We start from the raw sequence: 13,840 nt of genomic DNA, 5'->3' as shown, positions 1-13,840 counted from the left end.
CCTGCGCCAAGAGAGGGGCATCTCCCCGGTCGCCAAACTTTCCCCCAGGACCCGCGCGTAGTCGCCCCCCAAGACGTCCCAGAACGCCCTGTGGAACTCCACGGTCAGCCCGTCCAGCCCCGGGGACTTTCCCCTGGAGAGCTGGCAGAGGGCGCCAGTCAGCTCCTCCAGACTCAGAGGAGCGTCCAATTTTTCAGCGCCCTCCAGGCCGACCTTCGGCAGGTCCTCCCACAAAACTCTGCGCGCATCCTCGCTGGACGGATCTGGAGAGAACAGAGCCCTGTAATAGGCGCGGGCCTCCGCGCTGATTCCCTCCGGATCCGAGACCAGAGATCCGTCGTTGGCCAGCAGCCCCAAGAGCTGCTTACGGAACCCCCGTCTTTTTTCCAGCGAGTAGAAGAAGGGGGAGCCGCGGTCCAGGTCCCGCAGGAACTGGATCCGCGACCTCACATATGCGCCTCGGGACCAGACGAGCTGCAGGTCCTTCAGCGCGCCCTTCTTCTCTTCGTACACCTTCTGCAGGGCCGGGTCCTCGACGACTTGACCGAGACGGGACTCCAGGTCGAGCACCTCCTTCTCCAACCACCCGACCCGGGCCTCCCGCCTCTTAGTCGACCCCTTCGCGTACTCCTGACAGAAGAGATGGACGTGAGCCTTGCCCACGTCTCACCATAGCCTCAAGGAGGGGAAGCCCCCCTGCTTCCTTCTCCAGTCGGCCCAGAACCGACGAAACGAATCCCGGAACCGCGCGTCCTCCAGCAGCAGGTTGTTAAAATGCCAGTACGCGGACCCCCCCCGCGCGCGCAGCGGAACGAGCTCCGCCCACACCAGGCAGTGGTCTGTGCATGGCACCGGCCGCATGGAAGCCGCTGGAACGCAGGAGACGTATGCCCGGGAAATGTAAAGGCGGTCGATTCTGGACCTTCCTCCTCCAGACCCCACGTAAGTGAAGACGCTGGAGTCGGGATGGAGATTTCGCCAGACGTCCACCAAGTCGAAGGACCCGACCAGGTCCCTCAACTTCTCCATCGCCGCCGGGCATCGCGGGGGACCCGAACGGTCCCTCGCCTCGAGGGTGCAGTTAAAATCCCCCCCGAGGATGACGCACTCGCCCACGTCGATGGAGCCCAGAAGAGCGGACACTTCTTCAAAGAAGCGCACTTGCTGCGCACCGGCCTGAGGGGCATACACGTTCACTAGATGGAGCGGCACGCCCCCCAGGCGAACAGTGACCTGGAGCAAGCGGCCCGGCACGTGCTCCTTGACCCCCAAGATCTCCCGCTGAAAATGCGGGGCCAGCAAGATAGCCACCCCGCCGGAAACGTTGGAGAGGTGACTCAAGCTGACCCCTCCTTGCCACTCCAGGGGCCACGTGGCCTCGTCTCCCAGAACGGTGTGGGTTTCTTGCAGGAAGCACACCGCATACTTCTCGTCCCGAAGGACCGAAAGGTTATTAAATCTGCGGCGAGCCTCCCTGCTGCCGTTGATGTCGAGGCTGGCTATGGTTATCTTCATATCAGAAGCATAGTGCAACCTCTACCTACACCTAACGGGAGGAGGGAGCGCAGCTGCTAGTCGACCGCCACTCCCTCAGCAGCCCAGTGAGGAACAACCTGAGCCGACGCAGCTCGAGCTGGCTCACGTCCGCGTCCGCGTCCATGATCTTGACGGCGGCGCGGACCAACCCGATGAGCAGCGCCAGCTCCGACCACCTGGCGCGGGCCAGCTGGGTCTTGTTTTGATGACCCTGGCACGCGGCCATAAAATCCCGGAGTTCCCTGACGGGAATGAGGGGAGACTTGGCGAGGGGCACGAGGTCATCCATCGCCTCGTCGGCGATGGAATCCAACTCGTTCTCCGCGCCCATCACCGAGTCCCCGTCCTCCTCCGGGGGGTCGCCACCAGCGGCCGACCCATCCGTCGCGCAGTGCGCAGCGAACGGCTCGGCCGCATCGACCAGCCCCGCCTCTGCCCGGATCCCACCCCCAGGATCGGTGGCAGAGGATTCCTCCCTGGGCTCCTCCGGGGGCGCCGGGCCAGAAGACGGCGGCGGTTCGGAGTCCCCCTCCGCCTCAGACGCCAGAACGCCCGGAGAAATTGGGGAGAAAACAAATTGAAATTTCTCCAGGACGGCCGGCGCCGGAGACACAGTCAGGGGGCCTTCCACCTCCTCGCCACCAGCCTCCAACCCAGCGGATGGGGTGTACTGGACTAACACCCCAACCAGGTCGAGCAGCCCCTGGGGAATGTCCAGGTCGCATTGGGCGAGCTCATTTTCCTCGAGCTCGCCCGACCCAGACCCCAGGCCGCCCGACCCGGCGAGGGGTAACGGCACCGAAAGAATATCAATTTCTGCCACGGGTTGTTCCGCAACCCCCCCCATGAGCAGGGTCTCATCCCCATCCCCGGGAGGCATGTGCTGGACAGACACATCTGCCTCAGCCTCCCGAGGGACAGGCGAACCCTGCCGATCGCCGGTGATGATGACAGCGGGGGGGGGCGCAGTACCCGCGGCGGGCGACGACTCCCCCAGGTCGGAGGGACCTTCCCCCTCCCAGTCCTCCTCCTCTTCTAGGGGGTCGCGCCTTCTTTTTAGCACGGAGGGAGCGAGGGAGACCTCCATGTCTCCAGAGGCCTCCTCCTCTGCTCCCTCTGGTGGAGCAGGTTTGTCGGGTTCCTCGGGCCTGAGCCCAGCCGCAGGTATTGATGTTACCGCCACGGCGGTCGCGACCACAGGCTCGGGCACGAGGTCCCTCCCACCCTCGTCTGCCCCGACCAACTCCGCGAGGAGCGCGGGTGTCAGGGGCTCCAGGTTCAAGGGCTCGCCCTCCCCGGGGGGACCCACCCTAAGGTGTTTGGCTTTTCTCCGCGCCTTCCTTCCGCCTGGACGCACTCCCTCCCCACCGTCGGAGGCCTTGATGGCATCGGCCTCCGACGACGACCGCGCATCGGTTGTTTGGGGGGCGCGGCCAGACCCGGGGAGAGGAGCAGCGGCGGCGCCCGCCTTGGCCGCACCAGACGATCCGGCGGCCTTGGAGGCGGGGCAGTTTTTCCTGATGTGCCCCACCTCCTTGCAGGCGTGGCACCGCACACCGTCCGCCATCCAAAAGGTGCGATAGGCGGTCCCCTCGTGGAGGACGATGAAAGCCCCGTCAGTGTCCTCCTCCCGCGCCAGCTGAATAAAGAGCTGGCGCCGGAAGGAGAAGACATGCCGAAGGCTGGCTTCCCGGCAGCCGAGCGGGATAGGCGTGATCCCCGACCTCACCTCCCCAAGATGGCGTAAGTGGGGGAGGAGGAGCTCACCAGGAATATAGGGCGGGACGTTGGAAATAACGATCCTCCGCGCGGTGGCCTCGCGAGGATCCACCGGCAGGAAGGTCCTGCCCACGGTGAGCCCCTTGGCGACAGCCAGGAACACCGCCCGCTCCGACCCCAGGAAGAACACAGCCTTCCCGTACATTTTTGAGACCGCGACGATGGCTGAGGGGCCGACAACCCCAGCCATGGCTTTTACGCGGGCCTCAATAGTCATGTGGGGGTGAGTGTAGCTCTTCACCCCAAGCTTTTTAGTTATTAAAGTGAAAGGTGACGGGGCAGCAGAAGCAGCGGGAGCAGCCGTGGCTGTGACTGCCACCGCCGCACATGACCTTGCTGACCCTGTCACCGGCGATGAAGTAGTCGCCATTATGGGTGTTTTTTTTTTAAAGAGCCACACTCACCCCAGGTCACAGGCCTGAAAGTGTTAATGGCCTCAGGTTAATTCATGTCTTCTCTTGAGCAGAGAGAGCTGTTAAATTGAAGGCACACCTCTCCCCCTATTAACTAAAATTGGGAGAGGGGCCCTCTCCCCTCTGCTTAAGTGGCAATTAATGTATATAAAATAGAGGTGCCTCAGAGAGAGAGGCAAAGAGAGATGAAGAGAGAGAGGGGGGTGTTGGGAAGGAGGGAGGCCGCAATGCAAGGTTCCCACTCTGGATGGTGGGTGGGTGTCGGCAGGGGTGCTCTCTCCGATGGAAAAATAAAGTCTGTTGTTGGTCTTCCGGTGTGGGGAGAAGATATCTTCACCCGGGAAAGCTGGAGAATGCCCAGGCTCAGACCTTTACACCAGGTCTTAAATGGGTTGATTGACTTCGCCTAGGCAGCTCCAGCTGTCCCAGGTCAGGCAGTGGAAGGGGTGTTTTAATAGTGGTGTGTGTGGCCTAGTGTTTTACAAGAGCCACACACACACACACACAGACACCCCTTGGTGTTCCGGCCTTCTGTCTTCTGTCTTCTTTCCTCCCCCCACCTACAAAACAAAGTCTTTAGGAGAGTGCACCTAATAACACCCACCTGTAGATGTTCTTATTCTTCCCTCCTTCCAAAAGGTTGGTCGGTGGTTGTTTCTCCCCTCTCTCCCTCTCCTGAAAAGGAGGCCAATTTGGGGAGGCAGTGATGGGAAGAGCCTCTCCCCTGGTTGATGATGAAGTTGGCCTTCCCCTTCCTCCTCTCCTCCTCTGTCCTCTCTCTCCAGGCACCTCAGTAGTTGAAGTTGATGGTAGAAGGAGACCACCACTTTCCACTCTGTTTCTCCTTAGACAGCAAGGCTGAGAATGAGCTGAGCAGGTCCAGTCCCTGCCTTGACTCTCTGTCCAGGTCAAGGCTTCAAACTCAGGGCTTTTATTAAGTAAGAATCATGGCATCAAGTTAACACAGGGCAACCATCATTCATCACCGACCCAGCCCTTATGAGTAACACCCAGCTCTTATAAATAAGACTTACACCAATCAGGAGGAATCATAAAGGCGGAGCTAGGGAGGAACATTAGTGGTTACACCTGTAAAACATTCCAGACATTAACAAGTACAACAACAGACAATCCAGAACACAGAGTTATTGCATCACATGGCCTGAAGGCAAAGTGTTCTGATTGAGGGTTAGTGTCTCCAGCAATGCCCACACCACAGCACAGTAACAATGTTCATGGGGGCATAATTTCAAAGTTTACAGATGACATGAAACTCAGAAAGGTGGTAAACAGTGAGAAAGATAGTAATAGACATCAGGAGGACATAGACAGGCTGGTGAAATGAGCAGGCACACGGCAGATGAAAGTCAACAGAGAGAAGTGTGAAGTGGTGCATTTTGGAAGGAAGAATAAGGAATGGCAATATAAACTAAATGGTACAATTTTAAAGGCGGTGCTGGAACAGAGCGACCTGTGAGTTTACGTTCAGAAATCTTTGAAGGTGGCAGGACAAGTAGATAAGGCGGTTAAAAAGGCGGACGAGATCCTTGGCTTTATAAATAGAGGCATAGAGTACAAAAGCAAGGAAGTTATGCTAAACCTTTATAAATCACTGGCTGGGCCTCAGCTGGAGTACTGTGACCAATTATGGGCACCACACTTTAAGAAGGATGTCAAGGTTTTGTAGAGGGGGGCAGAGGAGACTTATTAGAATGTTACCAGGGATGAGGGACTTCAGTTACATGACTAGAGAAGCTGGGATTGTTCTCCCTAGAGCAGAGCAGGGTCAGGGGAGATTTAATAGAGGTGTACCAAATCAGGAAGGGTTTTGATAGAGTAAATAATGAGAAACATGGGTGCAGTAGTTTGTATCCACCTTGCCCTGCAAGAGAGAGGGATGCACGTCAGTGAGTGTGGTGCAATGTGTTTACATAGAAACATAGAATATATGAGCAGGAGTAGGCCATTCGGCCCCTTGAGCCTGCTCTGCCATACAATGCGATCATGGCTGATCATCCAAATTCAGTACCCTGTCCCTGCTTTCTCCCCATATCCCTTGATCCCTTTAGCCTTAAGAAATATATCTAACTCCTTCTTGAATATATTTAATGAATTGGCCTCAACTGTCTTCTGTGGTAGAGAATTCCACAGGTTCACCAGTCTCTGGGTGAAGAAATTCCTCCTCATCTCAGTCCTAAATGGCTTACCCCTTATCCTTAGACTGTGACCCCTCGTTCTGGACTCCCCAACCATCGGGAACATCCTTCCTGCATCTAGTCTGTCTAGTCCTGTTAGAATTTTATAAGTTTCAATGAGATCCCCTCTCCTTCTAAATTCTAGCGAATATAAGCCTAATCGACCCAATCTCTCTTCATACGTCATTCCTGCCATCCCAGGTATCAGTCTGGTGAATCTTCGCTGCACTCCCTCCATGGCAAGAACATCCTTCCTCAGATAAGGCAAAAAAAAAAACTGCACACAATACTCAAGGTGTGGTCTCACCAAGGCCCTGTACAACTGCAGCAAGACATCCTTGCTCCTGTACTCGAATCCTCTCGCTATGAAGGCCAACATACCATTTGCCTTCTTAAACACCTGCTGCACCTGCATGCTTACCTTTAGCGACTGGTGCACAAGGACACCCAGGTCTCGTTGCACTTCCCCTTTTCCCAATCTATTGCCGTTCAGATAATAATGTCTTCCTGTTTTTGCCACCAAAGTGGATAACCTTGCATTTATCCACATTATACTGCATCTGCCATGTATCTGCCCAATCACCCAACCTGTCCAAATCGTACTGGAGTTTCTCTGCATCCTCCTCACAGCACACACGCCCATCCAGCTTTGTGTCGTCTGCAAACTTGGAGATATTACATCTAGTTCCCTTGCCTAGATCATTAATATATATTGTGAATAGCTGGGGTCCTAGCACCGATCCCTGCGGTACCCCACTAGTCACTGCCTGCCACTCGGAAAAAGACCCATTTATTCCAACTCTTTGCTTCCTGTCTGCCAACCAGTTTTCTATCCAAGTCAGTACCTTACCCCCAATCCCATGTGCTTTAGCTTTGCACGTTAGTCTCTTATGCGGGACCTTATTGAAAGCCTTCTGAAAGTCCAAATACACCACATCCACTGGTTCTCCCTTATCTATTCTAGCAGTTACATCCTCAAAAAATTCCAGTAGATTAGTCAAGCACGAGTTACCTTTTGTAAATCTTGTTGACTTTGTCCAATCCTGTCACTGTTTTCTAAGTGCTCTGCTATTACATCTTTTATAATGGACTCTAGCATTTTCCCCACTACCGATGTCAGGCTTACCAATCTATAATTCCCCGTTTTTTCTCTACCACCTTTTTTAAATAGTGGGGTTACATTAGCTACCCTCCAATCCATGGGAACTGCTCCAGAATCTATAGAATTTTGGAAGATGACCAGCAATGCATCTACTATTTCTAGGGCCACTTCCTTAAGTACCCTAGGATGTAGATTATCAGGCCCTGGGGATTTATCGGCCTTCAATCCCATCAATTTCCCTAACACCATTTCCCTACAAATACTGATTTCATTCAGTTCCTCCCTCTCATTAGACCCTATGTTCCCCAACAGCTCTGGGAGTTTATTTGTGTCCTCCTTTGTGAAGACAGAACCATAGTATGTATTTAATTGGTCTGCCATGTCTTTGTTCCCCATGATAAATTCCCCTGATTCTGACTGCAAGGGACCTATGCTTGACTTTACCAATGTTTTTCTCTTCACATATCTATAGAAGCTTTTACAGTCAGTTTTTATGTTCCCTGCAAGTTTACTCTCATACTCTATTTTCCCCCTCTTAATTAATCCCTTTGTCCTCCTTTGCAGAATCCTAAACTGCTCCCAATCCTCAGGTTTGCTGCTTTTTCTGGCCAATTTATATGTTCTCTCCTTGGATCTTATGCTATCCCTAATTTCCTTTGTTAGCCAATGTTGAGTCACCTTTATTGTTTTATTTTTATGCTAAACAGGGTTGAACAAATTCTGTAGTTCATCCATGCGATCTTTAAATGTTTGCCATTGCCTATCCACTGTCAACCCTTTAAGTAACATTCCCCAATCCATCGTAGCCAACTCGCGCCTCATACCATCGTAGTTTCCTTTATTTAAATTCAGTACCCAAGTCTCTGAATCAACTACTTCACTCTCCATCTTACTGAAGAATTCTATCATATTATGATCACTCCTCCCCAAGGGGCCTCGCACAACAAGATTGCTAATTAATCCTTTCTCATTACATAATACCCAGTCTAAGATGGCCTGATCTCTAATTGGTTCTTCGACATATTGGTCCAGGAAACCCTCCCGTATATACTCTAGGAATTCCTCTTCCACAGTATTGTTACTAATTTGTTTAGACCAATCTATATGTAGATTAAAGTCACCCATGATAACTGCTGTGCCCTTATTGCACACATCTCTAATTTCCCATTTAATATCATCCCCAACCTCAGCATTACTGTTTGCGGGTCTGTATACAACTCCCACTAATGTTTTCTGCCCCTTGGTATTACTCAGCTCTACCCATACAGATTCCACATCATCAGAGCTAATATCCTTCCTTACTATTGTGTTAATCTCCTCTTTAATGTTAGGGGGATTAAATACGTGGGGATAGGGTGGGATATGTGTTGGTGTAGGGGTTACAGGGATCGGGTGGGATATGTGTCGGTGCAGGCTCGATGGGCTGAAATGGCCTCTATCTGCACTGTGGGGTTTCTGTGATCTTTCTGTGAACCAGCAATGCTACCCCACCGCCTTTTCCTTTTTGCCTGTCCTTCCTGAATATTGAATACCCCTGGATGTTGAATTCCCAGCCTTGGTCACCCTGGAGCCATGTCTCCGTAATCCCAATTATATCATATCCGTTTACATCTATTTGCGCAGCTAATTCATCCACCTTATTATGAATGCTCCTCGCATTAAGACACAAAGCCTTCAGGCTTGCTTTTTTAACACTCTTAGACCTTTTAGAATTATTGTTTACTGCGGCCATGTTTGATTTACACCCTTGATTTCTCTGACTTCCATTTTTGCTTTTCTTCTTCCTGTCTTTTGCTTCTATCCTTGTTTGGGTGATGTGCCTGTCATGGTTGAATAGCTGGCAGTGTGTGCAAGCTGTGAGATGTGGGTGTGAGACTTGCAGCAGTGCTAAGTGTGTGAGGGTGAGGTGAAGCTATGAATGTGAGGTATGAGTCCTGATTGATAGAGATTGTTGGTAGGTGAGTGAAGGGGTGATGGTGACTTGAGCAGTGTCTGAGCCTTGTGGTTCATTGCAAGGATATGGCATTTGAAGATGAATTCACTGATAATTGCCAGTGTGAGGTCATTAAACTTCTTGCGGCACTGCATCCAGGTCCACAGGGCTACACTGCTGGCATTAACCGCGATTGCTATCTGTTTCCATTGCCTTCTCACAGTTTGCTGGAGGGTCTCATGGCCCCCTGTGGGTAGAGGCCCTCTCTCCTCCTGTCCACTTCCTGCACCAAGGCCTCCAGTGCTCCATCGGAAAATCTTGGAGCCTGCTCTCTCCCCTGTTGTGCCATTAGTACATCTTCTTTCTGCACAGAATGTCTGCCCAAGCCACTTCCAGCACCTGCTGCAGCCAGAATGCACCTCCTCTTTAAGAGGTGCAGGCTGGTTTTAAGAAGTGCAGGCTAGCTTTAAGTGGTGTTAGCCTCACATGAACTTGGGCCCCCTGCTGAGGCGTGCAGCCACTCAACAGTACATTGAGCACGCTACTATCATTTAAATTAACAGGCAGCACAAAGATTACGTGCTGCCTGCATCGGACTCAACGGGCATGGGCTAATCGTGCGTCGCGATCTTTGCGCCCATTTTTGGGGGCTACCGAATTTAGCCCCTTGTGATTCTAAGATTATGTAACAAAAGCATTTCATTTACCTGTGCCATGTCCTCCCCAGTGAACAGGTAAGCTCCACTCACTCCACAGGTCAGTGCTGCCACAAAACTGGTTAATCTTGCTTTGCACCTGAAAGGTGTAGAGTTTCTCTGGATCCACGCTTGGCAAATTAAACCTTGTTTGCTCATTGACTGTTGCTATCTACATGTATAAACCAGCAAAAAAGTAGAATTCAATCAAATGTGTTGACAAGTTTAATATATTTAATCACAAACCTCAGTACACAAAATTGCAAAAGGGTTTGTTAATTGTATTGAGTGGTAAGGAATTAATTTCAGATCGCATTTTATCACTTCCTTAGCAGCTAACTTATTATTTTAGCTTGGGAAGGAAACAAAAATCCAGACTTCTGTGAGCTAAAGATGCGAGAAGTACAGTGGTGAAGTGGTGATGGAATTGAACTAGCAACCTAAGGTTCCCATCCTGGCAAGTTGTGAAATTGAAAGCTGATAACTTGTGGGCTGGAACCAGAAACATGAGCACAAAAGCTACTGGATTGTCCTAAAAAAAACCCAACTCATTCACTAATGTCTTCAGGGAAGGTTTTCTGCCAACCCTACCTGGTCTGGCTCCAGCCCCATACTATCTGATTAATGCTTAAGAATTAATTCTTAAGCCCTCAAGGCAACTAGGGATGGGTTTATTGTCACAGAACTGAGAGGGCGCAATTCATCAAAGCAGGTAAGTACTGCAGCAATTTGTCACAGATGTGGATTGTGTGAATTTTGTGGAGAAAGGCAAAATGAAATGTATGAAAATGCCGGTTTATAGGCTAAGCCCTTTGAGGTATTTGGGACTGCTGCGATGGAAAGGTATGGGCACATCTTTATTTGGATGAGGTTGGCTATGCAAAGCAGGTAATTAGTGACAAAAACAGTCAATAATTCACGAGACCTGGCAGGATTTGGGGAGAAATTGCATGGTTTAAACCAAAGGACAAAGTTATGACAGGAATGTTACTGGAAAGTAACGGCACAGGACTTCTACAGATATGAAGGTAGGTAGCAATTGTTAAAAAATTTTACCAAGAGAAATGCTAATAAAGAGGTAGCAACCACGTTTTTAGAAGTGAAAATAGCAGGATTATGAAAATTGCATTAGACGTGCAATGATGGGAAAGAGAATGTGCTGCAGGAAAGACTTTCAATCATCTTCTTTGAATCATCACTGGCCTCATATTTAAAGGCAAAAATGGCAAGTAATCCAAGGGCACTGTGTAGAACCAGCTGTGGAACATATTCCAAAAAGGTACTCACACCATATGGGAAAAGACTCCAGCCTCAGAAGAATATCCCATAATATATTGGTGTAACACCAGTCTCTTTATTGCCTTTCTCAATTTGCTTAATGTATTTCCTATTTCCACTAACTTGCCAGCAGTTCTATGCTGTGTCTGCTAGGAACTGGGCTGAGATTGCCCAATTTAATTTTATGTAAAACCCTTACAGCTGGCAAAAGATGTATTTTTGGTCGATCATTGCCTGACACACATAGAAACCCATCACTACATTTAAGAGTCTCCTGAGCCGTCTGTTTGGTTTCTGTTTATCCAATCTGAAATGCACATTCTTTTCCCATAGAGGCATAGTCCACATTCCCAAGTCTGGAGAGATAAGATACAAGTTGGCAGAGCCAAACTTTAGGAACTTCAAGCATGTACAGGCATACCACTGGAGTTTAACCAGCTAAAGAGCAAGGAACTGGTAAACTTCCTGTTACTTTTCCACTCAGAGGGCCACCTGATCCATTAGGGCAGGATTCTCCAGAGCCAAGTGGGAACAATTCCAGCCACCAGTCAAAGTCTGTTCTTTCAGGTTCCATTAGTGAAGTAGCTTAGCTGTTCAGTGATCAACCATGCCTTGGAGTACTGTAGGCCTGCCTGGCTGACATATTGAATTATCGTGGCTTCCAATGGGTGGGGGAGTGGGGAGGAGGGGGATTAGATTTGGTTCTGAAATTCCACCATGAGTTGCTTCAGTTTGGAGTCACCTTGACCACAGAGAGACCCTGGCTACCTTCCCCCCAGCAATAGTCAATAGTCCATTGTTGGAAACAAACAAGGTAGGTTTGAGCCTTCCAAGTTCTTAGCAGCTCCTCACACATGGCATAGTGAGCAGCGTAACTCACCATAAAATGTATGAGTGGGTTGTCACCGTCCTCCTAACTACAACGTGGGTGTACACCATATCCCATTAAATGGTGCTTCCATTAGTTGGACATGTGAAGCTTAGCAGTAGCTGATTGCTTTCCTGCAAACCAATTATGGTAGGCACCAAGTCCTGCATATATAAACGTGTCAGCATACCTTCCTCCAGGTAACACCTTCAAACCGGTATCATCCCAAATCCCAGAATTTTCTCACCAACTATATGCCAGACACCTTCCTTCAGTCTGGTGAAAGGACTTACACAGAGCAGCTTGATCCAAGGCAAGGAGAGGAGACCTTCATCCGAATTCCCAGTGGCAAAGGGATAAATGTACTTCCGCTACACCATCCAATTCCTAAAAATTAGTTCCTTCCCTTTTTTTAATAAGGTAAAACTCTTGCCAGCCTTTAAGACAAGGCTTTCACTGCCACACTGTACCTGCCAATCTTTATTCTTGTTACGCTGATACCTCACTCTGTACATCAGGCATCTATGTAGTGGCACTGGTGCGTCCCAACTCAAAAGGAGCCCGTTGTTGATCGTGGCATTCACTGTCACGTTTTCAGGAGGATTGAGTTTCACTGAAAATTGAGTTTTTGTCCTGTTAGAAAAGTGGATCAATCCAAGCATTTCAGAGAGTGATTTTATTCAGGAGAAAATTGTAGCTCAACAGAGTTGTAATGAGTGAACTGCCTGAGCTTCAAGAGCTATCATCATTTCTAAACAAATGAAGGTGCAAATTCAATGCAATAATTAGGTATTTCAATATCCCTAACACAGTCAGTATCTCCAAGCCCTTAAAGTACTATGGGGGTAATTTTTCCATTGTGGAAGTAAAAATTGGGAGGGATGTAAAATAGGCTCCTGATTCGCCATCACCCACTTTACATTATCGCACAAGATCAACATAACCCTCGATCAGTAGAATAGAGTTTAAGATCATTCTGGCACTATCAGTGGAATGATATTCATTTACCATTGATACAATAAAGCCTTTATGGAGCCTTTCTGCATGTTAAGTTGCCACTGGTGATGAGTAAAACATCTAATAGAATGTTAAAAATTGAGAAATGAACCATTTGGTCTCTGTTAATGACTTTAATGAGGCAAAATGGTATGCAAAACCCCACAAAGGTCTAAGTCAGATTTTGAGGAGGGTGAGCTTTGTATTTTAATGGTATACCTTTTATAAATGAAAGCAATTCTTGGCTTAAATACCTTTTTCTTGCATATCCCTCTTCTCTTTGCTGAATGAGAAGTCCATGTGTTTGTCTTTGGAATGCCCCATACCTATGGGCCAGTTGGCCGTTTATTCCACAGGTCAATGCTCTAAACACAGATATTCCTTAAGCTCTTTAGCTCTGGATTTCTTTAGCTTATATTCATGTCCTCTAGTTCCCCCACGTTGCATTTTATACAAAATACTTCCATGCATCCATAGCTATATTATCAATGCTCTTCAATAAAAAGTTGGATTATGTCTCTTCTTAACATCATTTACTTCTATTGAGATTTGGTTTGTTTCTTCGCCTCTCTTACACTTACACTAAAACTAGAAATTAACTTGCTTACAACATTTCCCAAAAACTGTTTATCATTTCAAAATAACATCAAAAGCACAATTGAATCATTGCTGTGGGTGCTGTATTTCACTTGCCTGAGTCTTCTGGAAAATATGCTGTATTATTATCTACTAGCAGTTTTTTTTACCATATTATATGCATATAGGTAATTTACTTTATGCAAGGCATATTTGATGCATGAAAATCTTTGAAAAGAATACAATTCCCATTGGTATATTTGTTGTCTCTTCAAGTATGCTACAGAATAATCATATAGCAAATTTGTTAAAAAGCGCATATTGCTTTTAAATCCTAAAGCTCCTTTATGATTGTATCATAGTCAATGTCAATATTATCAATGCCTTTATAAATCACAGCACACTTTCATATGTAATAAAATATATCTTGTGTTACAGGGGAATTTAATTAAATATACAACACAGTGAC

At 48.7% G+C, this 13,840-nt stretch overlaps 1 protein-coding gene across 1 annotated transcript in view; it reads right to left on the bottom strand.

Moving 5' to 3' along the window:
• Window positions 1–13,840, bottom strand: part of LOC147125283 (cytokine receptor common subunit gamma-like) — a 46,842-nt gene that overhangs the window by 11,459 nt on the left and 21,543 nt on the right. The window contains exons 4-5 of the mRNA XM_086000549.1: window positions 12,270–12,412; window positions 9,666–9,825 (exon numbers count right to left, since the gene is read on the bottom strand). Of these exons, the coding sequence (XP_085856675.1) occupies window positions 9,666–9,825; window positions 12,270–12,412 (303 nt within the window). The remainder of the gene's footprint in view (window positions 1–9,665; window positions 9,826–12,269; window positions 12,413–13,840) is intronic.

Source organism: Somniosus microcephalus, chromosome 1 (assembly GCF_052327205.1).
Source record: "Somniosus microcephalus isolate GS21.2 chromosome 1, FLI_Smic_1.0, whole genome shotgun sequence".
In the NCBI taxonomy this organism is placed as follows: domain Eukaryota; kingdom Metazoa; phylum Chordata; class Chondrichthyes; order Squaliformes; family Somniosidae; genus Somniosus; species Somniosus microcephalus.
Note: the sequence above shows the minus strand (reverse complement) of the source record. Positions and strands in the feature narration are given on the sequence as shown.